The sequence below is a fragment of the Zootermopsis nevadensis genome, unplaced genomic scaffold (assembly GCF_977971745.1).
Source record: "Zootermopsis nevadensis isolate Lab colony 2312 unplaced genomic scaffold, Znev_1.0 Znev_ptg000061l, whole genome shotgun sequence".
NCBI classification, from domain to species: domain Eukaryota; kingdom Metazoa; phylum Arthropoda; class Insecta; order Blattodea; family Termopsidae; genus Zootermopsis; species Zootermopsis nevadensis.
The window spans coordinates 9,912,227-9,936,798 of record NW_028259192.1 but is presented as its reverse complement, the minus strand read 5'-3'; the positions used below and the strand labels follow the sequence as shown (position 1 = coordinate 9,936,798).

The window sequence follows — 24,572 nt, the reverse complement described above, 5'->3', positions numbered from 1 at the left end:
ACAAGATAGTATAAAGAGTATGTGGGACTCTAGCAAAAGGGTAAGTTGCCTCTATGTCAGCATTTCTCAACCTATGGTATGCGTACCACTGGTGGTATGTGAGCTGATGTCTAGTGGCACGCAAACTAAGCAAGAAAATCAAAAGATAATGTTAACATAAATAAGTTTTCCCTGAACGCATTTGGTTAGTGGTACATTTAATGTGTTAAATTAAAATTAGTGGTATGCCAGCAAAAAAGTGTGAGAACCCCTGCTCTATGTTATGTCTAAGCACTGCATCATTAAGGAATGCAAGAATGGAGTAAATACATAATGCTATCTTAACCTCAGCATTAGATGGAGGTGAGTGAGCAGTTTCATGCTCTGCTTCACCTGGGCCTCTGGCACCCGAAAGGATAGAAGACTAAGTGAGCCCCATAGTATGTTCAGTAAGAAGGGCTAAGTCACACATGATTTGACATAAGTCCTTTTTGTCCAAAAGCAAGGATATTTTAGCAACAAAATTTAATTACATCACAATGTCCTTTGCAATGATGGGGCAACTTAATCTGGCTGTAAATCTGCCTCTTTGTAAGCCTACAGAATTACATAAATATTATTATGTATAAATGAAATTGCACTTATCAAATTATCTACAAGCAACCTGTAAATACAATTGATATTAATTTGAATGTCATACCAGTTACAGTGGCCCATTTTTTTTATTTGTGTCAAACACTGTATCAGCATTTCCTAATCAACTGCAACACAGACTGATTATTTTGCCATAAAACAAAGGGTCATACCTGCATCTTATAGTACAAAAAAAAAAATTTAAAACAGGTTTCACCTTTTGGATCATAAATGTTAATAGCTTTCAGAAATAATTTTTCCATTTAATTTATCTTCTTTATTTCTACCTTTGTAGTCATCTATTATGTCACAAACTTCTTCAGTCTTATTCCTCTTCTTTCATACAATTCTACAGACTTATTTATTTTCTGTCTTACAGTTTTATTCTAATGATTCAAAATATTTCCTACAACTCCTCCTTAAACAAACGTGATCGCTTTCCCTGCTACTTTCTCCAACTATTTCAATCTTTGCACTTTTCTTCTCCCGTATTTCTAAATCCATTTCTCTGTGGCTCATTTTTTTCTTTGCTACATCTGTAATTCTGTCATTCCAACAAAATATTTCTTTATATATTCTTCTTATTGATGTTCTCCCATGTACATTTCTTTATTCCTTTTACTATTGTATTCTTAAACATCTCAGCTTCCACTGACCCTATTTCATTCTTTGGCATTTTTCTTTTTATGTCACATTGAGCCTTGTTTTGTAATTTAAATATCCTAATCTTTGATGTAAAAATTAACACTGATGTACAATTACCTTAACACCTCTTATAAATGTTTTTAACTAATTATATAATCATTTATAAGCCATAATTTTCCATCTGAACTGTACCCAGTTATCTTATAGCTTAAATTAAGCTGGGCTGATCAAGTAAATTATACGGTAAAGAAAGCCTGGAAGGCACTTCATTTTACAATGCGTGTTCTCAAAAAGGGGAATAGTAACACTAAAAGTCTAGCCTACACATCACTAGTGCGTCTGATTCTGGAATATGGGGCGGCGTGCTGGGATCCTTACATGGAGGGGCAGATAAATGCGTTAGAACGGGTGCAAAAGAAAGCAGGTAAATTTGCATATCATAGGAGCGATTCAAACTGGGAAACCCTGGCACAGCGTAGAAAGATAGCACGTATATGTGCTCTCTTCAAAGCGTACACGGGAGAACGGGCATGGAAAGCTATAGGTGACAGATTGCAAAGGCCATACTATCTGAGCAGGGTCGATCATATTCGGAAAATTAGGAGCAGAAAGCAAAGAACAGATATCGGAAAATATTCCTTTGTAAATAGGACCATCAAACTCTGGAACCAGCTACCTGCTGAGGTTTTAGGGACCCTCTCCTGTAAACCAAGTACTTTTAGGAAGAAGGTTAGGAAAGTGATAAATGAGGTGAAGTAAAGGGAATACATTGGTGGGTGCAGTGAAGGGGGGGTGAATTGGGGTGAGGATGGGAAGGCTTCATAAGTGTAGTGAAGTGAAGAGAAGGTCCTGATGAAATGTGAGTGCATGAGTTCATGACGTATGTAATTCATTACTGTTACTGTCTTATATCTAGTTGAATTTTTAAGTTATGTACTTTAGGTTATATGGTTTTGTAATATTATGAGGTGTTTTATTTTGAGTGTGGTGTGTTGTTTTGTTGTGTCTTATTGTTCTTGTTGTGCCTTATGTTTTTTTTTGTGTCTTATTGTTTTGTTTTGGCTCATTGTTTTGTTGTGTCTCATTGTTTTTGTTGTGTCTTATGTCTTTTTGTCTTACTGTTTTGTTGTGTCTTATTGTTTTGTTCTGTCTCATTGTTCTGTTGTGTCTTATTGTTTTGTGTCTTATTGTAGGACCACTGCCACCGGGTAAAAACCCATTTGCAGTCAAATAAATAATAATAATAATAATAAAATGACTCTTCAAAACATCCACTGCTCATAACCCATCCATATCTCATATGCACATCTAACAGATCTTGACCATTATTTCTATTACCCCCATCCCTTCATATCCTGTTCTATCACTTACTACATAAGCACTGATTTATCTTATAAGTACACTTTCATCTTTTTAACATTCTTGTAGATTCCTCTTACACTTCTCATCACACACTGCTTGGAAACCATGTCTCAATGAAATCTAAATTACTGCTCCTTCAAGGTTCATATAGCCTTAACACAACAAAGAAACTAACTTCTCCCTGCATTTAAAATCAATATTTTTATTATTCTACTATTCAAGTATTATGCACCTATGGGGCTACAAGAAGCTAATAGCTGATTCAGAACCTACTTTCAAGAAACAACCTACCTTCAAAATCTACCATATAAATGAGAAAGTACTCTAATAAGGATAACCATCATGGTTCATATTTCATGAGGTACCAAGAAGCTGAGAATGGTAGAGCGAAGCTTAAAAAATTTCTGTGAATAGGTAACAGCAAAATTTAGTGGAGGAGTGGGAGAAAAGGAAGAAACACAGAATATATGTGTAGACAGTATCCAATTATGGAAAGAACTGAGTGGAGGATACAAGCTTTCTGAAGGGTATGGTTGATATTACAATGTTTAGATTGTAATAATGAGAGAAAGCTGTTTCCTTTTAAAGAGTTCCTGAAGGACCCACTCTTCTCCTCCGACAGCTCACCTTAGTAGTAGTTATCACAACATGAGATGTCTGGACAGCTGTTGGATTTTCATCATGGCCTATGTGGTCAGCATCTGCTGTGCTAGCTGATCGTCCAGTTGGTTCAGGCTCATCATCATCTTGCACAAGTTGACTGTCTGGCACATACATCATACTGCCTGTCATTTCTGTAAAGAAAGTTTAACATTTACTCAATACAAAACTGCTATACTCAATTAAATATATACTCTAAAATCAGCACAGGGTATATAATATATAAGTAAGCTCTGCACAATGACACATAGTGTAGAGCAGTGGTCCCCAACATTTTTGTGCCTACGGGCACATTTGAGAGTTTATGAGATCGTGGCGGGCACCAACCAATTAACAAAGCCAAATTTTCTTTTCTCTAAACAAATAAGATATAGACACCAAATAATACACAAAACAACTCGACGTTTAATGATACAAGAAACTATGCAATCAAAAATACGTAGTTTTATAAGTATAATTATTATTATTACTCAAGTGGGAAGTTAGTGTGATGTTTGGCACTGCATTTCAATGGCCAGTTTTTCAAATTTGGGAGTGTAGGATGATGTTGCTGCTTGCAAACAATCGCCAAGATGGGCATCAGTAAGTCGAGATCTGTGCTTTGATTTTATAATGTTCACGGCCTTCATTATTCAGTATAACCTCTTTCCATAACAATGCAGGCACCCAAAAAAGCCTTGGTGGGCGCCTGCGGGCACCGCGTTGGGGACCACTGGTGTAGAGCATAAATAGAAATTATCAAGTTTTTAGTGTCACACTGATTCTACACACATCAAAACAATTATCAAACTCATTCCAAACATTAGACAATATTTACATGCCAACTGATTCAAAAGCATCTCGATGACAATGTAAAATTCACTGAAATTTTAAAGCATTGCTGATAAATTTTCATGATGTCAGCTGAGGGATAACAAGTTCTTGGCTGGCATGTCTTATAAAATTTTTCAGGCTCCACATGAGTATATGTTGCACTCTGCTCACAGCTGCTTCATAAAAACAGGGAGCCCTGCAATCTTGCCTTTGCAGACACAACCATCCTGTGTAAATTGCTTGTACTAAGCATGAATGCAGGTTCTGGTACATGGGTTCAGCCCAAATTCTCTTCAAAAATATCTCTGCATTGCTGTCACTAATTTTGTTTCATGCAACCAGAATATGCAATTAGCTTTCTGCATTTGCATCACCATTTTCTTTACTGTGACTGCAGCAAATCCAGTAGCTCTTCATGCAAGCAATGACGAACATGAATTTTTGGACTTTAAATTATGTCCTACACATGTCATTACTGTGCACAGCTTACCTTTTACAGAATATATTTTTAAAATTATAAAGATAATTTACAGTCACTCTCTACAGCATACTCTGAAAAAATCAACCATAAACAAGTTATCACATTTATATGTTTGTAGGCTGCCATCACATGTAAGTTGGGCCCATAAATTTAGTACATTTAGTTTTCACTACAAAAACCCCCCCGATTTTTTGTTACATTAAAAATTGCAATTCCACTTCAAATTGTGTGCATTTTTCAACTGCCGTAGTTCATGATTCATGAACTTATGAAACTAGTTGTTTTCCAAAACAGTCAACACGTTTATCTCTTGCAGTAACTCAAGTCAAGTATGTGTGGTCTGCATGAATTATTTTCACACCTTTCAGTTAAAAGTGGTTGAAAGCACATACTGAAGAACTTTACAATTTGATTATTCACCAAATAGTATCAGGAAAATCAATCAAGAAGAGTAAAGAGGAGAAATTCATATAAAATTCTGGCCAAAAATTGTGAAGGTAAGAGACCATATGGGAGATTTGGGCCCAAATAATAATATAATATTAAAATGGATCTTAAAGGAACAGGGTGTGATGGTATGGACTAAATTCATGTGGTTTAGAATAGGGTCCAGTGGCAGCATCTTGGAAATATATCTGGGTTCCATAAAATGCAGGTTTCTAGATGACCAGATAAGTGACAATCAGTTTCTGAACAACTCTGTTCCATGAAATTTGTTAGGTATTTAAAACTTAATGTAATGAGTTTTTACTGCAGTGAAAACCTGGACTACATCTGAATTAAATTCCTGATGTAAAACACAAGAGCAACAAACAGTTTTTGAAAAAGCAAGTGTTATTACCTGTGGATTCTGGCTGTGAGGCAATCACAAGCCTCCACATGTGCACAACTGTTCCCTTGTTAGTCCTTTCCAGCACAACAATGTAGAATGGTTCCTCAAACACTGAAGCCTGCTGGAGATCAACCATTGCTCCTAGCTGTGTTTCCATCAAACTAACATCACTCTCCTGGCCCACATCACGTACATCACTACCCTTCTCCTCTGCACGTTCTCCTGTAATTAGCTGCTCTTGAAACACATGTAGGAACTGGGTGTTCTGCCAATCCTACAACATTACATTATATGTCTCAGTCAACTCATAGTATCTCATTATACCACATGCTAGGAGTAAATGCACTGAAAATAATAACATTCTCTAAATAAGAAGTCAACATGAATTAAACATTCAAAAGTCTCTTATATCACTGTACAACCTTACACTGTAAAACAAGTGTTTTGTTCTCTCTCTTATATTATTTTCTGTAATCTATTTACCAGCTTTTGAGGAACAATATTTAAGTATTTTCTCAAATAAAAACAATCATTTTCTACTAGTTAACGTAATCCCAAATTTAAACTATGCAAAGTACAGCCACTAATTCATCAAATTAATTCAAATTATTTCTTCACTGCAGCTTTGGATATTACCTTATGTGATTGTAAATCATTAATATTTTCAGGAATAAGAAGAAATAGGAAGGTAAAGCCAGTCAAGTAAAACATTTTATTTTTCATCATTCACAGTAAGCATTAATTATAATTTGTTTAATATAATTTTCATGGGATAAAACTGTATGCACAAAGAAAGTGTTAATAAAATTTATATTTGTTGTGGAGATAAAACTCAGATAACAAAAACTGACAATAATAAATGTAAAAACATCCTAATGAACGGAATATTAATATTTAGGCTCTATTATCACAAACATCCCAATGAAGGGAATACTAATTATGCTTTGTTATCGGAAAGATAATGTACAAAATTAACTTGAACTTACATGAGTTGCATCAGAAATAGCATCCAGCTGAATAACACAGCCTGGCCTAGCAGTGGACTGCTGTGATACTATCTTTATCTTATCATGCAGAGATGAATGTTTCATACCATCATCAGAAGAGGTATCAGTCGACAAGCTCACCATTGAATCCTATGTACAAAAAATATGAATGACTTGTCAACAGCCCAGCTAATTAAATTACTGAACAATTTCCTGGTATCATGAGCCTATGTACACCAGTCAGCTGAATTCAATCTCAGTTACTTCAATTTCAAATTCAACAATTACCTGCAATTTGGTCCAGCAAATGGCCTTCTGCCACAAGCTTCCCCACAAAATTCAATATCATTTTCTTTTCTTGTTAGCTATTCTACTAACACTCTTACTATTAGTTAAGGAGTATGCTTTTCACATTTGCATTATATGTTCTACACTCCCAGTTGAACGTAACTTCCTAAATTTATTCACATTAAAAATGAACACACTTAATTCCAAAGTTAACCCACTCATAGCTGGGTTAGAAGCAGGAGCCACTTCATGCCAATACACACTACAATATATAATCTCTAAACCAATATAAATTGTAATCTGTATGACACATTCTGTTCAAATGTTCAGTGTTCATGTCTAGTAGCCTTCAAAACATTTTCTACGCCAATGTACATGACCATGTACACCATCTACATCATTACATGTTTCAACATGTGACTTGTCATCTTCCAGTGACACACATTTGCATTTTCTTTGGAATACTGCAACAATCTCATTGTGGTACTTTAATATACAGTACAAATTGTGTGTGTGTGTGTAAGTTTTGCTACAATTCATCTGCAGCCTAAAATGTAAGGAGTCACATTAATTTAATAAAATAACTTTACATTTTTAAATTATACTTCATAGCAATGAATTAAATCTGTCTGAGGACTTGTGCCACTAACTTGGCTATCTAGTCAACTTATGGTTTACTAGATTTCAGAATATTGATGTTTTGTTTATACAAAACAGCAAAAATTGTATTGCACTTATTTTACCAATGTACTAAAATTGATGGCTGTTAACACAGTACATTATCAAAAGAAGCCTGGAGAAGCGTAACCCATACTGAAATACACACAGTTTCCACATGTGTACTTTGTCAATTCTGCTCTTAGTTTAAATAATAGAAATATATCATGCATATACCACATATGCCTTACTATTATTATCATCAACATAAGTATGTGGATGTACCTTTTCAATTTAAGACTTACTGAATCCTACCTACTCATCTTACCAGAAAAAAAAATGAGCCACTTGTAAACTAATACATACACTGTCCACTGAAATACATAAACATACATTTCAAACATTGTTTTCTTTATTCTCTATTTATGAAATTTTTTATCAGCATCTGACTGCTGAAAGAATAACAAAGATTCAGAGAACCTTAACTTTGTATTACAAACTGAACAAAAGAATAAATATGTAGCCTAATATAAATGTTGAATATGAGCAATAATTAAATGTGAAACAGAACTATTAATAAATCCAGTTTCAACAAAAACCCACATAGTCATTCCTGACTGACATCACAGTATCTTACCATCATTCTACTCCTGCGCTCTGAGCTGGACACTTCGGCAAGTAGAGTACGAGCATCAATCACAGCCTGGTAAACACGCAAGCTCTTGCCATCTGATGCAACAAAGCATGCACTTGGGGAATTTGAAAGGTTGCCTAATGTAGTGCTGCAAGAATACACAGATATTTCATTGTAATTTTATTTTCAGCTTGTGGATCCAACTTTCATGCACATTTCAGGCTGAGTCTCAGAAAATCGATTAATTTTACTGCAACTGTTAAAATTTACTAGCACCCGTCAAATTGAATGCAAACTACATTTCAATTTTCTGTACTTATATCCGTATTTTAGTAACAAGATGACTACTTTCAAATGCTAAAATCTCTTCATTCCACCACAGATGCAGAAGAAATAAACAAATTTGTTTGTATTTCTTATCAATGGGAAGTTCTTCCTTCCCTCTCAGATTATTTGGAAACAATATTTTTATAGCCTACATGCAGATGTGGAAGAGCAAAAACACCTTGTATGTCAGTACTGCAATAATCAAGCCATAATCAAGTTCCATGTATACAACCTAATGGATTAACATACAAACCTTGGTAGTAATGTTGGTATCCATGCAACATTGGAAAAGGCTGATATTTCAAGAGAATTTATTCTGGCCAACTCTGACACTCCTCCAGATTTAGAGAGTGGACCAACTGCATCAACTCGCCATAGAATTAATTCACTGCAGAAACCCTGAACAAATACAATAATGAAGAATGTGTAAAATATATTTTCACCTTATTTGATACACATTTTATAATATGTAGAAAAGAACAACATTCTAATAAAATGTCAGTATATAAACTAAAACACTTTAGCCACTTTTTATTTTACTTTCAGTCATTTTTAAAACTGCTGTCTTTGTCATTGTGTAAATTATATGCTATAATTCAATTCAAATTAGTAGTCATTTTTGTAATGGCACATCTGACCAAAATTAAAGTCTTGTGTTAACACACAGAGTATGGAATGGACAGTTCTGCCTAGTATGCAGTGCTCAATTTAACTACAGATCCAAAATAGTAATACAATAAATTAATACTTTAACTAAACATTATAAGACATACAAGATTGTTATTTTGTATTCGGACTGCCTAGTGCACTGCTGTGCTGCAGGCAGCTGTCTCTCTTTCTACAAACTGGATCAATGTAAACATAGTACAAGAAAATAAAAAAAAGAAATATTTTCCTCACAAGAGTTACTGAGTGCAAGAAGAGATGCTTTCAAACGGATTACATAACACCAAAACAGAAAACACTAAGGTCATGAAACAGAAAAATCTGAGAACCATGTTACAGACATGCCTTCCAACCTGACAGATAACATTATACCCTGTAACAACAAAAATGTTCTCCAAAATCATATAAAGAACTGAATAAAACTAATTATAACAAAACATCATATACTCACTGTAGGTACAGCAATATCCTTGTTTTTTACCATGGGGTTCACAGAATCATCTACTGCGATGTTGCCTGGTGGTGATAAGGGGAAGTCTGCTATGTTGTGATGAGATGTTGTGAGGAGGAGTGGCAGAACTGGATGACACGTGATGTCATTTACCCGAAAGCGGTGTCCTGACGCTCGAGATGAGTGTCCTATGCTCAGAACCTGTGAGAACTTGGTCTGGTCTGCAAATGTCAGCTGCCATAAATTCAAAGTTCCATTGGAATGTTTTGACACCATAGAGATAGCTGGAGAGGGATCAGCAGACACCACATCTGACAAGCTGCCTCCATTCCCTGATTCATCCCCTGCCGAGCTGGCAGAACCTGTCACACAGAAGACATGTCAAGTTATTTTCTGAGCTTCCACATTTCAGACACAAAAATGTACTGTATTTACCCAGATGTCCAAAGACATGAAAAGTATTACAATCATCCATAATTAGAAACTTAAAATGGAAGATAAAAATGATCAATGTGTTATTCAACAATTACAAACTTACCAATATGTGATAAATCATACTACAAAATTTTAAAGTCTGGAAACAATAATAACAAATAAAAATAAGTTTCATGACTGTCCTAATGTGACAGTACAGTCTAGAACCTCCCACGAGACAACGCAGAGGTTCTAGAATATTTTTATTTCTTAACCATAAATACAACTATCACATACTTGGAATTCCAACAGATTTTAAATGAGTTGTCTCAGAGATCTGGCCATGGTCATACTCAACTGATTCTATCCATAAATACAGAATATGTAAATTTTCAATATATATATTCTTACAATTGAACACTCAATTTGAAAAAATAAAGAAACACTGTAATTGTAATTTTATTCAGAATAAACATTGCCAATCACAAGCAACAGTGTAGTAATACGTGGAAGTGTATGGAGACACAAATAAATGCCCAAAAGAATGAGTTAGAGGTATTGTTGCATTGTGTTCTCATGTACCCTGGCTTCTGATACAACTTTCATTTTGAAAAATATTTATGAAAATAATGGTGTCAAATAAGTAGTTTTCACTTTATAACACATGCAATCAACTATGATGTTTAAAATGTCTACACTGCAAACATTCATAAGAAGCCATACTTTGAATAAATTCAGCTGAAACATACCTCCATGTTTGGGACTTGATACTTTCAAATTTGGTGTCTGCTGCGTTATCTCCATGACAGGGACATTCAAATTCAAATCTGATTCCTCTTCTATTACACTTGGCAAGGGAGTGGAAGGTTCTAAATCATTTACAGGTCCATTTACTGGACCCTTGTTCGATGCTGGAGGTTTCAAAACATCACGATAGTTGAGGTGACAACCATATGCATTGTAAAGACACACATTTGTGGACATTGTCATTGCATCCCCCAGAGGGAATGCACTGGGAATGCGAGTCGAGAAAGATACTTGAGCTTGACGGAATGATCCTGGGTGATATTCATCCAGCCATTCAACAACCCTGTCATTAACATAAGAAACAAGTTTTCAATACACTAAAGAAAAGTATTAATACAGGCATACCTCGTTTTATTGCACTTTGCTGATATCACGTTTTTTACAAATTGAAGGTTTGTGACAACCCTGCATCACACAAGTCTACCGGTGCCATTTTTCCAACAGCATGTGCTCACTTCGTGTCTCTGTGCCAAATTTTGGTAATTCTCGCAATGTTCACGCATTGTTTTTAGACATAATGCTATTGCACAATTAATAGACTACAGTATAGTGTAAACAACTTTTATATGCACTGGGAAACCAAAACATTTGTGAGACTCGATTTATTGCAGTGGTCTGGAACCGAACCCACAATATCTCCGAGGTATGCCTGTACCAACATTAAAGAAGATTTAAGTCACAGACTTCTATATTTATAAATGCATATGCGTGAGTGTGGGCACAGGCACGAGCGCTGGCATTTGTGTGAGCACAAGCATGCATGCACGTACGTACATATGAAGAACATTTTGTTCTGTCCATTGGAGAAAATATGTATTTTTGATGTGGATGCAAGATTATGACAGAAGTGATAAGTTACTGGATGAAAGTAAAAAATAAAAAAAAATCCGTGGCGTAACAGCTCCAGAGAGCCAAAGCCAACTAGCTTCACTGCTGGCCTCACGTTCACATGCCTAAGCAGAGGTGAACGATCATCCAACGAGATATAGGGTGACGTGTGGTCAGTACGACGAACCCCCAGCCATTGCTAGTTTTCCTGACCGGATTACGCTACTTATCGTAGCTCCCCAATTTCCTCACGATGCTGGGTTGACACCGGTCCCATACATTGGTCGAAAGCTCATGAGAAAATTTCTTCTCCCCCGTGACTCGAACCAGCACGCATTCCGTATCGCCGGTCCAAAGCATGATGCCTCAGACCGCGCGACTACGGCGCGGGACTGGATGAAAGTAAACAGTAATTAATACTGACATATACTTCATTAAAAATATATTGAGTGAATCAATACATGCATGATATTTCTTGAAGATTTAAACATTATATCATATGAATGACAACTGGATAAAACAAAAAATTGTATAAAGAAGAAAGCTGATGTAAAATCAGATAGTATCACACATGATTTATATCAGTGAGATTATACAATTAATGATGCAATTAAACACATTTTAATTGTCCACTATAAGATTTGTAACAACATAAATATCAGTGTCATTTAAGATACATACAATTGCAAAGAACACATTTGTTAATAGTGTACTCTACTCTTAACTACATTTTCCACTCTTGCTACATACACATGACATACCAAATTAAGAAACTGCCATCTATGGGATGAATTGAAAACAGGAGATCAGGGCTATGATGCCAGTCTCGCAGCAAACATTCAATTTTCATGTCAAGTGAGTCTGGAGCCTGTGCCATTGTTGGTCCAGAATCTGTTGCTAGTGAGTTGATGGATGTTGTGGCACTATAGAACAATCCAAGAGTCACATATACATTTACTGATTGCAGCAATTTCTGAAACTCTCTCCATACAAAGCATACTTACACAGTGACTGTAAATGAATATACAATCAATGTCTTCTCTACTACAGCAATTTATTATATCACGAGCATCATGAAAAAACAGTGTATTAATGTATCAACATATTTGTATAATCAAAGATATCTGGTTTAACACAAAATAGTAGGATGTATGTAATGCTAGAAAGGTGTTATGCTGATGCTGATGCTGCACTACAAAGAGATTATTTCAGATAAAAAATTAAGGTTTATCTTGTATACAGGTGCAAACTATGCAAACACACTTCTAAATATTTTAATCTTCCTGGACACAAATGTTTTTAAAAAGTAGTGTATGTGAATATTTGAGCCATATTATACCGCAAGCATAGTAAGGAAGACAGTTTGCCCAAACTAGCAGTGAATCTTTTCAATCAAAAGCAGTAGTTCCCCAATGACGTAAATCACGCTAACAGTGATGAAGGTGGCAGTAAATTTGTTGAAAAAGAAGGAAACTGTGAGGTAGATAAGGTAAAAAGAAGATACAAATGGTGAAGACAGTGAACAGGGTAAACGACAGAGACTTCACCACAAAGAAAAATTACAACTAAACACATACAATGCATGTTTCAAATATCTAATATCTTTCACGTGTTTGTTTTTAGAAAATGTATGAAATTAAGTACAAAATTTTATCTGGGGAGTTCTCTTCAGTTTGGGTAAATACAGGAACATAAATGAAGATAAATTCACCCCAGTGCTTTCTACAACAGAAATTACAAACTACCATGGAACTACAGCAATGAAAGAAGACATTTGTTTTCTAAAATTAATTTATGAGTGAAACAGTTAAATACATTTCTTGTGCAGTAAAACCTGTTTAAAACAAAACATGAACTAAAAATCTGTCTTTATGAAAAATTGTATCCACTCTAAAGAAGACGGGGTGGAAACAAAAGCAAAATTATCAACAACAAATACAAACTCTATTAAGACATAAACATAAATTGAAAACAAGAGTTTAACTATTATCAGCTGTGGAACATGACTCATACACAGTCCAGCTGGTTGTGCATAGTAGATGGATTTAATTTCCTTATCCCTGCACAATATAGGTCTGAAAAAAACCAATTTGCTTCAATATTTACTATTTTCTGATTACATAATTTTGCTCTGTACTTTGTTTTCAAAAATGTAACTCAGAAGAAAAATTTATATCATAAACAAGTATGAATTAAGATTAGTTGTCAGAAAAATATATATAAGAATACAGTATCAGGCTCTGTACCCAGCATCCCAAAATCTAGGACCTAAAACACATATATTTCCCCAGTCTTAAAGAAAGATGTAATCACCTACAATTAGAATATATAAGAGTGGAGATACTTTGGGAGGGTAAAATAATATATCTGCAAGCATCTGAAAACAGAAGAATTTATATTTTGTACGATTTAGTAGATAAAACATGAAGCAGTGATGGAAACCATCTTTCCACAATTTTCATCACCAGAGGGTGGACATAAGCATGATCTCATGGTCATAAACATTTATGGGACTTCTCTCTCTCTCTCTCTCTCTCTCTCTCTCTATATATATATATATATATATATATATACACACACACACACACACACACACACACACACACACACACACACACACAGGGTGATTCAAAAAGGACTTTACAACTTTGAAAGTGTATAGAAATTTATTCAGAAGGCTGTTGAGGTGTCATTTTGTAGTAAAACAAATCAAGTTTTACCTCAAACAGTCATTTTGGTTTGATGTGATTGCCATTGGTGATACTGCAGACATCCCACCTGAAATCAATTTCTTGCCAAACACGATCCAGCATATCCGGTGTCACTTCTGCAACTGCGGCGGTGATTCGAGCTTTGAGCTTAGTGAGATTGGCAGGTAAGGATGGAACATACACACGAACTTTAATGAAACCCCATAAGAAAAAATCGAGAGGTGTCAAATCTGGAGAACGAGGTGGCCATGCTATCGACCCTGTTCGACGAATCCACCGACCTGGGAAATGGTTATTGAGGAAATCCCGGACTTCTGTGAGGTAGTGAGGTGCGCCATCTTGCTGGAAGTGAATGCATCCTTTTTGGTCATCTTCGTCTATCTGTGGTATGAGAAAATTTTCGAGCCATTTTCAAATGCACTGCCGCTTGTGCTCGCAGTGACGGAATTCGGTACTACAGCACAACGTGAGTCAAACTTGATTTGTTTTGCTACAAAATGACACCTCAACCGATTCTGTAAGCCTTCTGAATAAATTTCTATACACTTTCAAAGTTGTAAAGTCCTTTTTGAATCACCTGGTATATTTACACACACACATATATATATATAAAAAGAGAGTAAAAAACCTACAAAAAGAAGGTTTTAAATTAACGGTTGTTCATTATCCTACGGTGTGTTAAAGGGATGAAAATACAATGGGCTGAAAACACAAGGAATATTAGCAATAGACTGAAAGGACAAAGCAGGCAATAAATCACATGCTACACAGTTAGCTTTCGAGTTGGCAAGCAAAGGACATACCTAAGAGACTGGTGGCTATGAGCACTGCTTGAGGGAAAACTACTGTGATGTTCATCACTGCTCTCTTCTTGGGACTGTGACTTGCCAATTTTGCCAGTTCGTTTTCCTACAAAATAATTACAAGTTAATAAGGTCTACATCTTAGCAAAGTAATGAGACATAAAAAGTCTGCTATAAAGATTTATTCTACATACGTGGTGAATGATCATCATGTTCAGAATCATGATTTTCCATATTTTCCCGATTAATGTCACCACCTTCCTCCTTTTCTACAACTTTTCTGGTTAATTCCTGTAAATAAAACATCCATGAGTAAACATACATTATTTAACCATTTAACTGGTTGTAATTTAAAACCTTATGCCTGTACAATTGGTACAGTTCTCCAAGACTTCACACAAATTCCACAACAGGGGCACAAATGCTTGAAGAACAGTCCAAGAAATGCATGTAGGTCTTCTGAAGAATATCAACAAGTTGGCCCTGAAGATAGGAAAAAGGGAAGTGTCACACAGAATAACAAATGCAATGTTTCTGTTCTGTACAGTTATGACAGGGTAGACATGATTAACAAACAGAAACAGGATTCAAATGAAGAGGAAATGAAGAAAATAATAAAGATATCTTAAAGATAAGCTAAAAGATGCCCAAAAACTTAGTTGGCAAAAGAGTGTTTCTGCATTTAAATGTAAAGAATTACATTACCTAAGCACTCTCATACTTGATATACAGGCTGCATATAGTAAACTTTCAAATTTACCTGCAATATGAAGATTCCTGTCTTCTGGGTTGTTGCGCTGTGTAGTCTGGTTGATATTAGCCAACGTTTCAGAGGTCATACTGCCCTGATGACGAAGGCGGTATGACCTCTGAAACGTTGGCTAATATCAACCAGACTACACAGCGCAACAACCCAGAAGACAGGAATCTTCATACTCACCGCTGTGAAAACCTCAAATCTTACATACCTGCAATATATTTTCTGCTTGGAGTGAAAAATGCATTTCCTTGTTGTTGAGCCAATGCAGGATGAAGTTCGGTTCTCGATCTGGATCCCCAGTTATTAGGCTTGGAACAAGAGGAATGTCTGTAACAATTACAGCAGTATTAGAAATACAACATTAATCAGAAATAATTATATATGACTAACAAATGCAAATAATTTGTTTTATTAGCTTAAAATTCAGTGCAAGAAACTCGGGTGTTATCTTACAAGTGCACAAATCAGGTTCTAAGTTGAAACTAATTTCATAACAATTCTAGTGTAAATAAAACAGTTTATAACATGATATCACAGGCTTATGCTGTCAACATCAATCTGATCTTACAAGGAAAACCAACTTACCTGAAGGGAAGAGACCATTGAGAAACATATAAACAGGAGAGAACAGTATGGACTGGATTTATTTGACTCAGGACAGAGATCAATGGTAGACTCCTGTACACACTGTAATGAACCTTCCAGTTCTACAAAATGTGGGGAATTTGACAAGCTAAACAGCTATCATCTTATTAATAACTCTGATCCATGGTGTTATTAGTTTAAAGAACACTTATACAAAGAATACAGTATATAATATGCAACTGTAATCCTGCCAAGATCAGTTATATAATTTATCTAGCAATATTAATTGATCCCATGTTAAATGAATACCTTGCCTTGTTATAAATGGAAACAATTTCTGTATTTGAGGGTATCTGTTAATATGTTAAGTAAGCAGTCAGTTACAAGCTTAGGAATAAAATTTACCATGTTGCAAAATGTCACAAAGGCCTCAGACTTTACAGATACTTTGTTATGGCCAAAGCAACAAAAGAATAACAAAAGGAAAATTGTGAAAATTCCAAAATGAGGAGCTTCAAATTATTAGCAAGAACAAATCAAGGATGAGATGGGTGGGGCAAATAACACACAGTAGTGATAAATGCATACAAAATTTTATCCATGAAACCTGGATAGAAGGTATCACTTGGGACATACTGTAGATGACAAATATTTTAAAGCACTCATTAACAGGCAATTAAAACAATATAATTAAATGCCATGGCTTAAAGCCCAAGTTATAAAGAGGATGTAATTAGACTGGACTCAGCTGGCTCAGAACCAGTGATTCAGTCCAGGCCATTGCGAACATAACAATAAATCTTTTGGTTCCATAAAAGGCACAGAATTACTTTACCAGTTATATTACTACCAGATTTTCAAGAAGTCTGCTCTATGGAGTTTGATACTCATTTACAAATAAAGAGTTGGTATCAATGCCAACTAACTCACCTGTTTCTGCATTGATGCTTGCAGCCAGATGGAAGTGGAGGCCTGGAGTAACGCCTGTTCCGTGGTAGCCATAACTGTGGAAATCATGGACACTGTATGTGGAAGGGAGAGTAGGGATGGGAGAGCCAGTCCCAAGGAGATTATTACCTTGGTTCTGCTGATGTTTGGCGTTTCGACGGATGTGGAAACAAGTTCTGGAATCCACCCAACACTTAGTTAGCAGACAATGGACACATACAATAGACAATATAAAGCACAGTATTAATGAAATGACAAACATTCCACTACTGCATGCAGCAAGGTAAGATGACCTGCAACCTTCAACAACACTTCCATTCATTATAGTGACAACCACTATACATTCCGACCACAGAAGGCACCAATCACCAGATTTTTATGTTTATTGAGAGTTTGTTCACAATTTTTAAAAGAAACTGAGTTCAAATATAACTTTCCAAATTCATCCCTCCTAGCCAATTAACACATAAACACCCTTCTACTTTCTCATAATAAACTTGAACAAATCACATGCTTTCTTTAAAACTACTATTGCTTCAGAGCTACAGAAGGCATTTAGATTGGTCCAAATTAAATGAACAAGAAAACATGTTAATGTATAATTTGACAGAAAACTCTGTACTGTATCCATAGTGGTCTTTTAAATGTATGCAAAATCAGGATGTAAATATGTTCTATGGATATTGTCCACTGTGGAGAAAATACTATGTCCGCAACAATACAGAGACTGACAATGTATGTACATTTACGTAAAAAATAAAATAATCTTTGTTACTGTGCCCAGCTTAATGGGACTGAATATGCACTTTATTTTTTAATTTTAATTTAGAACTGCATGTGTGAAAAATGTCAACACCACTCACTGGTATTGACAGTAGAGGAAAGTAATTCCCTCATGAAACAAAGATGGGATTTATACAATGTAAAGTAAATCTGAAACTATAGCTAGTTAACCTTTAAAGTTTCTACTCAGGTACAGTATCAATCCTCCTAGATAAAAGAGCATAAAATGACACATAATTATATAAACAGATACCAATGCTCAACTGATACACTGCAATTTTTCCAAAAGGACAATCCAGTTTTAATTATATGTATTTATTAAAACATACAACAAATATCATTGCGTGTGATGTCAATGCTTGTGGAAATCATTGATGATTCATCATTTAGTTACTTATTTATTTATAGCTTATTTAATGACACTTTCTCAGTAGCTCAGACTATATAGTGTCAAATGAGAGGATGATAGTGAATAATGAATTGAAAAAGATGTGGAATGAAGTGGTCATGACCTGATTTCAGGTACTATTCCAGTATTCTCCTGGAGGGACTGAGGAAAACCATGAAAAACCCCCATTAAGGATAGCTGGTCTCTGAACCAAGTTTTGAACCCATGATCTCCTGAATACGAAGCAGGAGTGTTGACCACTCAACCATGATATTCAATGTAATTCATGATGAACCACTGCTAAATAAGATTATATGCACAAGAGAACAGTATCTGTTTCAGTGAAAATATTATATAAGTTCAGTATGAAAGCTACAAGCAAGTCTGCAATAAACAGGAAACTTCACAAGTTTGAATGGAATGGGCTTACAGCGAACAGTAGGATATGTGTTGGTGAAAAGGGAGTCAGAATAACAGAAAACATTGCATATATTCAACAAGAAATTGCACTGAGTTCCAGATAATCTGTAAGATGTGTTCCTCAGCAACATAAGTTAGGCAAATCATCAACACACCAGACTGGGTAAGAGTTCAGGTTCTCATATGAAGATCACCCCAATAATGGAAGCAGTTAACCCCTCTAAAATTTCAGTCAAGATCTAGCAGATCGTATGGCATAACACCCCAGAAGACAGCCATCTTAACATACAGGACTGTTCAAAACAATGTAAAATGTTTTCCATGCAATATTCAAATGAGAACATGATAAATTAATTAATTTTTGTGGTTCACTTCTAATTTTTTAGACAAATGGTTACACTAACAAGTAGAGTATCTGCAAATTGGCATTATAAAACTCACATGGAATAATAAAGGATACTCTTATTGGGGGGGGGGGGGGGGGGGGGGGGGGAATAAACTACTACAAGGATTGGGCCATTGACCTGTTTTTGGATAGTTACTCAAGGCACCTTGTCTTATTAGTCTTGCAGAATGCATTTTGAGTAGTGAGTGACAAGCCCACTGCCTCTGCATAATTTCTACTCAATCCTGATTTGTTTGCCAAAGCCATCTAGTAGAGAATCAGGAGACATGGGTGAGGAACATGGCCACTAAATTTTGCTAGCAAGTCTCTCTTTCATGCTTGCAGAGTTCTTCTACATGCCCTAAATCTAAGGCATGGGACTGATGGCTTTACTTCCCCTCCGAAGGAAGTTGTGCTACAGATTTTTACCACCCTTAAAAATCCATTAGCCTCAGCTGGGTTTGAACCCACGAACCTTGGGTCCAGTAGCAAGCACACTAACCACTAGCCCACTGAGAGTGACACCCCCCCCCCCAAAAAAAAAACATAATAGAAGAAATGAAGAATACTTAAGCAGCTGTGCATAACATACATGAACAGACTATAGCTGGAGTGGTTCCAAAGATGCAAAGATAACTGCAGATGGTTCTGGATGCTAATGACGCAGATAATAAAAATGTTTTCACTTGACTTTCACTCCCCCAAAACACTGTGTTCATTGACAACAAACACAATATTTGCAGTAAACTTTAATAAATATATGCAATTAAACTGTCTATTTGGGAGAAACCTGTACAAATATATTATGGAAAATTAGTAACTGACTAATACATTGACAGAGAAAGGTTCTCCTTAATCTTGGGCAAATGCAATATGTTTTCAATACACTGTTTAATTTAAATGTACTTCAAATCACCATATTTCACATTGCAGCAGAAAAAGGTCTTCATTAAGTTAGGTGTGGCAAATGTATAACCATATTTAAATACAGAAAGAAAATGAAATAAATAAAAGGCTGTTGGGGTTGTAATATTAATTTGGCCACTATTCAGAATTAAAATTAAGCATTTCTCTAAGCTCTGTTAAATTCTAATTATATTACAATACCATAAACAATTAAAGTAACTATCATTTTCACCTGCACAATTTAGTAACAAAATTTACAATTACAAAAAAGACTGTATTAAACACAGTCACACTTAATCATTTGTATGTATTAATTAAAACATCTCATGCACCTTGCAACATTACCAATTTCTTACAAACTTGTAGTTTCCCAATAATAATAAAAAAGAAAACATATTAATTTTCCATTAATGCTTGGTAAACTGTTAGCTCAAACCACAATTCTTAAAAACAGTTTGTATTAATACTTTGAGATTACAGACTCATCCACATGTCTTCAAAGCTTAACAGTTAAACACATTATCGTGTAGGATTTGAGGTTCTTCCAATAGCAAGTACAAATATAGTTATGTTGTAACACCATGTGGTCAGGTAGAAGTTTACCAATATTTCTGAAATACTTGCTGCCTCCATCATCACAGCAGGATTTCCCTGATGATGGAAGTAACAAGTATGTCTAAAACATTGGAAACTTATACCAGCCTACACAGCATTATGACCCTGAAGACAGCCATATTCAAATATGTAATCGTCACAAAGCTAAAAGCTCAGAAGACCCGTGAAACAGATAATATGAGCAAAATGAGGTCATTTGCTTACCAGAACAATTGCCCACAAAGATACCAACAGACAGAGAACTCCAGAAATATATCACATTACAGAATTAATAACATATTATTATAAATAAAGTTCTGTGTATGGTAAGTACCATTCCGTATTTCTGCAATGCACTGTTCACTCACACAAAAACAAATTCCATACTCATATGACTGATCACCCAAAAAAACCACTGCATTCTGTCAGCAATAAAGCTGCAAATTATTTGTTTTACTTGGAAAACAGTGACAATTCCTAACCCTGCAACAACTAAACATGGGTAATCAATTTTACAGACAGAAGACACTTTTCTTCCAGATTGTGGCACCATGTACACTTGACTACAGATGCCAACATTTCAGAGAAACATATCTTTAGGACTGAAGTGGTTATGCCGGGAAGTGGGCAAACATGGAGGAAAGTTTTGACAAATTGCTGGCATCTACTGGTAAGTCGACACGGCACTAAAACCCGGAAGAACAGAATCATTGTCCACATCGCCATGAAAGCTTCATATCTCACAATTTTATAAAACAATTTCCAACACTGAATAATCAGTAACTGTTCAGAAGATGCCTGTCTTCTAGGATGTTACACTGTGTAGTCTGGTAGGTAATGATTGACATTTCTGAGGAGCTTACTGGAATATCTACCTGACTTCATGGTGTAACATCCCAGAAAACTGCCATTTTTACACATCTTCTTCTTCTGCCTGTGGCTCTACAAATCAGTGTGAGTCTTGGCCGCCTCCTTTCAGAGGTTTCTTATTCTTTGAAGTGTGCATTTTGTGAGTAGTGAGTGTCAGGCACACTGCCTCTGCACAATTTCTAGTCAATCCTCATTTGGTCTACTACAGCCATCTAGTACAGAATCAGGAGAGACATAGGTGAGAAATGGATGCTAAATTTTGCTTACAAAATACCTCGTTGATGCTCATAAGGTTCTTTTACATGCTGTAAATCTACAACATGGGACCGCCAGCTTTACTTCCCCTCTGAAGAAAGTAGTGCTATGGATTTTTATTGCCCTTAAAAATCCATCAACTTCGGCCGGGTTTGAACCCGCAAACCTTGGGTCCAATGCTGAGCATGCTAACCACTAGTCCACAGAAGGCAACCATGTTTACACAAGCCACTATGAAAACCTGATATCTCATCAAGATCTGTTTAGCCACACGGGCTCCAATTTATTCCCATTCATACATCTGCCAAAAAAAATAATCTACTTGGCTAGAGTTAACAATTCAAAATATTGAATGAAGGAAAGTCAGCCCTCCCCTTCACTTCCCAAATATTCACATCCTATAAATTAAGAATTAAAAGAATTTAAAATTTCAGGCAGTTGCTGATTATTAAAGAACCGACTAAAGAAATCAATTTGTTCAGCCAAGGCATACAAACAAGTTCAACTAATATGACAACAAAAACAGACATTAAAAGCTTCTGACTTCTACAATATCATTTACCAGTGTTCTGTTATTTCAGCTGTTAGTGCAATTTTTTCATCGTTTATGGTCAGCTTGACCATCGTGACCCCTTTCGCGGTTTTGTTGCGAAAGTACCATGGTGGTTTTGCCTTGTCTTCCGTGGCCAGTCTTTACCCACCAGACTGGAAGAGGAGACGCGGACAAACATTCATGCCTTGAGTGGGATTCGAACCCACGGTCGCAGCGGCCAGGCATACGAGGACTATGCCTCAGATCGCGTGGCCACTGCGTCAGCATTACTGTATTACAGAATTGTAAACTTCATGTATAATTTTACATGAAGACCACTTATTGCAAGGCATGTACTGATAACAAAAACTGTAACACAATACATTTGCCTAAAATAAGGCTCAATTTATGTAAAATATTTTTCCGTCTAATGTGGAAATATTGAAAGAGTAAGGCAGAAATGATTATCACAGCAACAACATATTTAGCATAAAAAGAAATTCGCATACCTATCATTTCAACTATCAGTATTATACAAGGTATACCATTTACACACCTCAACAATAATCATGTACTACAGAACAAACATGAAATCAGAAGCAGGTTCACTCTACCACCCTCCTTCATGACACTTCAGTCAAGGTCAACATTATTACTTACTTATACCAGATGCACAAAAGCTGTGCAGAGGCAAAACATGGTGTATTCATGAGCAAAACATGTGCTCTCTGACAAACATTATTTCACATCAAAACCATTACTACTGTTGTAACACATTTAATAACAAATATTCTGTCATGAAACTACTGAATAAGACAATAATTCACCAAATGGCAACAAAATTTCAGGACATTACTAGTGTTCATCTGTGAGAAATTGTCACTGAGCACCAAAATAGCTGAAATGAAGGTTGTACCAATTTCAAACATTGCATCAGTTGCACCAACAGGCTATGGCTGCAAGAATTCAATATTGCCATTGGTTTTGTTTTGTACGTGAAGGGGTTCATGTGCAGAAGTGAAAGTTGCATTTCAAATTGAATACCCTATAAATTGTTAATTTTGAAGTCAGGGTTGCATTCTAAATGAAACATTCTGTATATTGTTTATTTAAAAGAATAAAGTGATACTGAACTTCATGCAATTTCATGAAAAGTCAAAAACTGAAAACAGTGGTAAAATTTATTTCATTTTTTAATTTGCAATTTATATTAGATGCTCATTCAAAGTCTCTGTAACTTATCAAAATAATGATGCCAGAAACAACAGAATACACAATAATATGTAAACAAGTAATGGAAGTGCACAATGCAAAAACTTTGGCTTCCATACCATTTAAATAATTAAAGGGACAAAGAAATTATGTTAATTGTGGGAAACTTCAACTCTAAAAAATAAATTCAGATTTGCAGTGCATATGAAACAGACAAGGAGACAAGGGCATAGAGAATAACTATGTTATTTTTGAAATTCAAAGTGTGAACAGAATATCTAGTGTTCAGCTTTCATTTGTATTAAGATTGCTGTCTTCTGGGTTGTTGCCAATTGGCTCATTCATCACCCTGATGATAGAGGCAGTATGACCTCTGAAATGTTGGTGCAAATCTACCAGACTACACGGTGCAACAACCCAGACGACAGCAATCGTCATACTCACTGCTGTGAAAACCTCAAATCCTACATTCATTTGTATTCTTTGTTCCATCCTGACCCATAATATGTTAATCCAAATATTTTTGGAGTTATGTCACTCAACACATTAAAAATAATATTATTACTCAAGCACAGATACATATTAGCACACATACATGTGTAAGTGGTTCAAAATCAAACTTCTTGGGTTACTATCATATGTTAAGACATAAAACAGGGTTTGAAATATTCACTTACCCACTGTTAAATTTTTTAATTAGACAAATATGATGGATATAATATGTTCATGATTTACTCAAATTTTCTTCCTTCAACTTTCCTACAAAGCATTCTTTTCTTTGATCATACAGTGAAAACTGTTTCTTGTAAAGAAAACAAATTTATATGGAAACACTAGATAAATAAAACTATGTTACACACGTTTTAAGCGAAATGTTGGCAAGCAAGCTTTGGTCAAATTTTTAAATCCCTGTATATGCGGTTAAACTCAGTTATAACAAGTTCACTGTATTTTTGT

General features: G+C 35.5%; 1 protein-coding gene across 3 annotated transcripts in view; it reads right to left on the bottom strand.

The window, feature by feature from the left end:
• The window catches only part of Rbcn-3A (rabconnectin-3 alpha), a 127,058-nt gene that overhangs the window by 85,297 nt on the left and 17,189 nt on the right, over positions 1 to 24,572 (bottom strand). For 2 of the 3 annotated variants that reach the window (XM_022082080.2, XM_022082090.2), the window contains exons 7-18: positions 17,253 to 17,446; positions 15,946 to 16,064; positions 15,172 to 15,268; positions 14,978 to 15,083; positions 12,225 to 12,386; positions 10,578 to 10,918; positions 9,415 to 9,776; positions 8,551 to 8,696; positions 7,974 to 8,118; positions 6,392 to 6,541; positions 5,415 to 5,679; positions 3,247 to 3,413 (exon numbers count right to left, since the gene is read on the bottom strand). In XM_022082080.2, coding sequence (XP_021937772.1) covers positions 3,247 to 3,413; positions 5,415 to 5,679; positions 6,392 to 6,541; positions 7,974 to 8,118; positions 8,551 to 8,696; positions 9,415 to 9,776; positions 10,578 to 10,918; positions 12,225 to 12,386; positions 14,978 to 15,083; positions 15,172 to 15,268; positions 15,946 to 16,064; positions 17,253 to 17,446 — 2,254 coding nt within the window. The remainder of the gene's footprint in view (positions 1 to 3,246; positions 3,414 to 5,414; positions 5,680 to 6,391; positions 6,542 to 7,973; positions 8,119 to 8,550; positions 8,697 to 9,414; positions 9,777 to 10,577; positions 10,919 to 12,224; positions 12,387 to 14,977; positions 15,084 to 15,171; positions 15,269 to 15,945; positions 16,065 to 17,252; positions 17,447 to 24,572) is intronic. The other variant, XM_022082100.2, reaches the window with a different exon arrangement.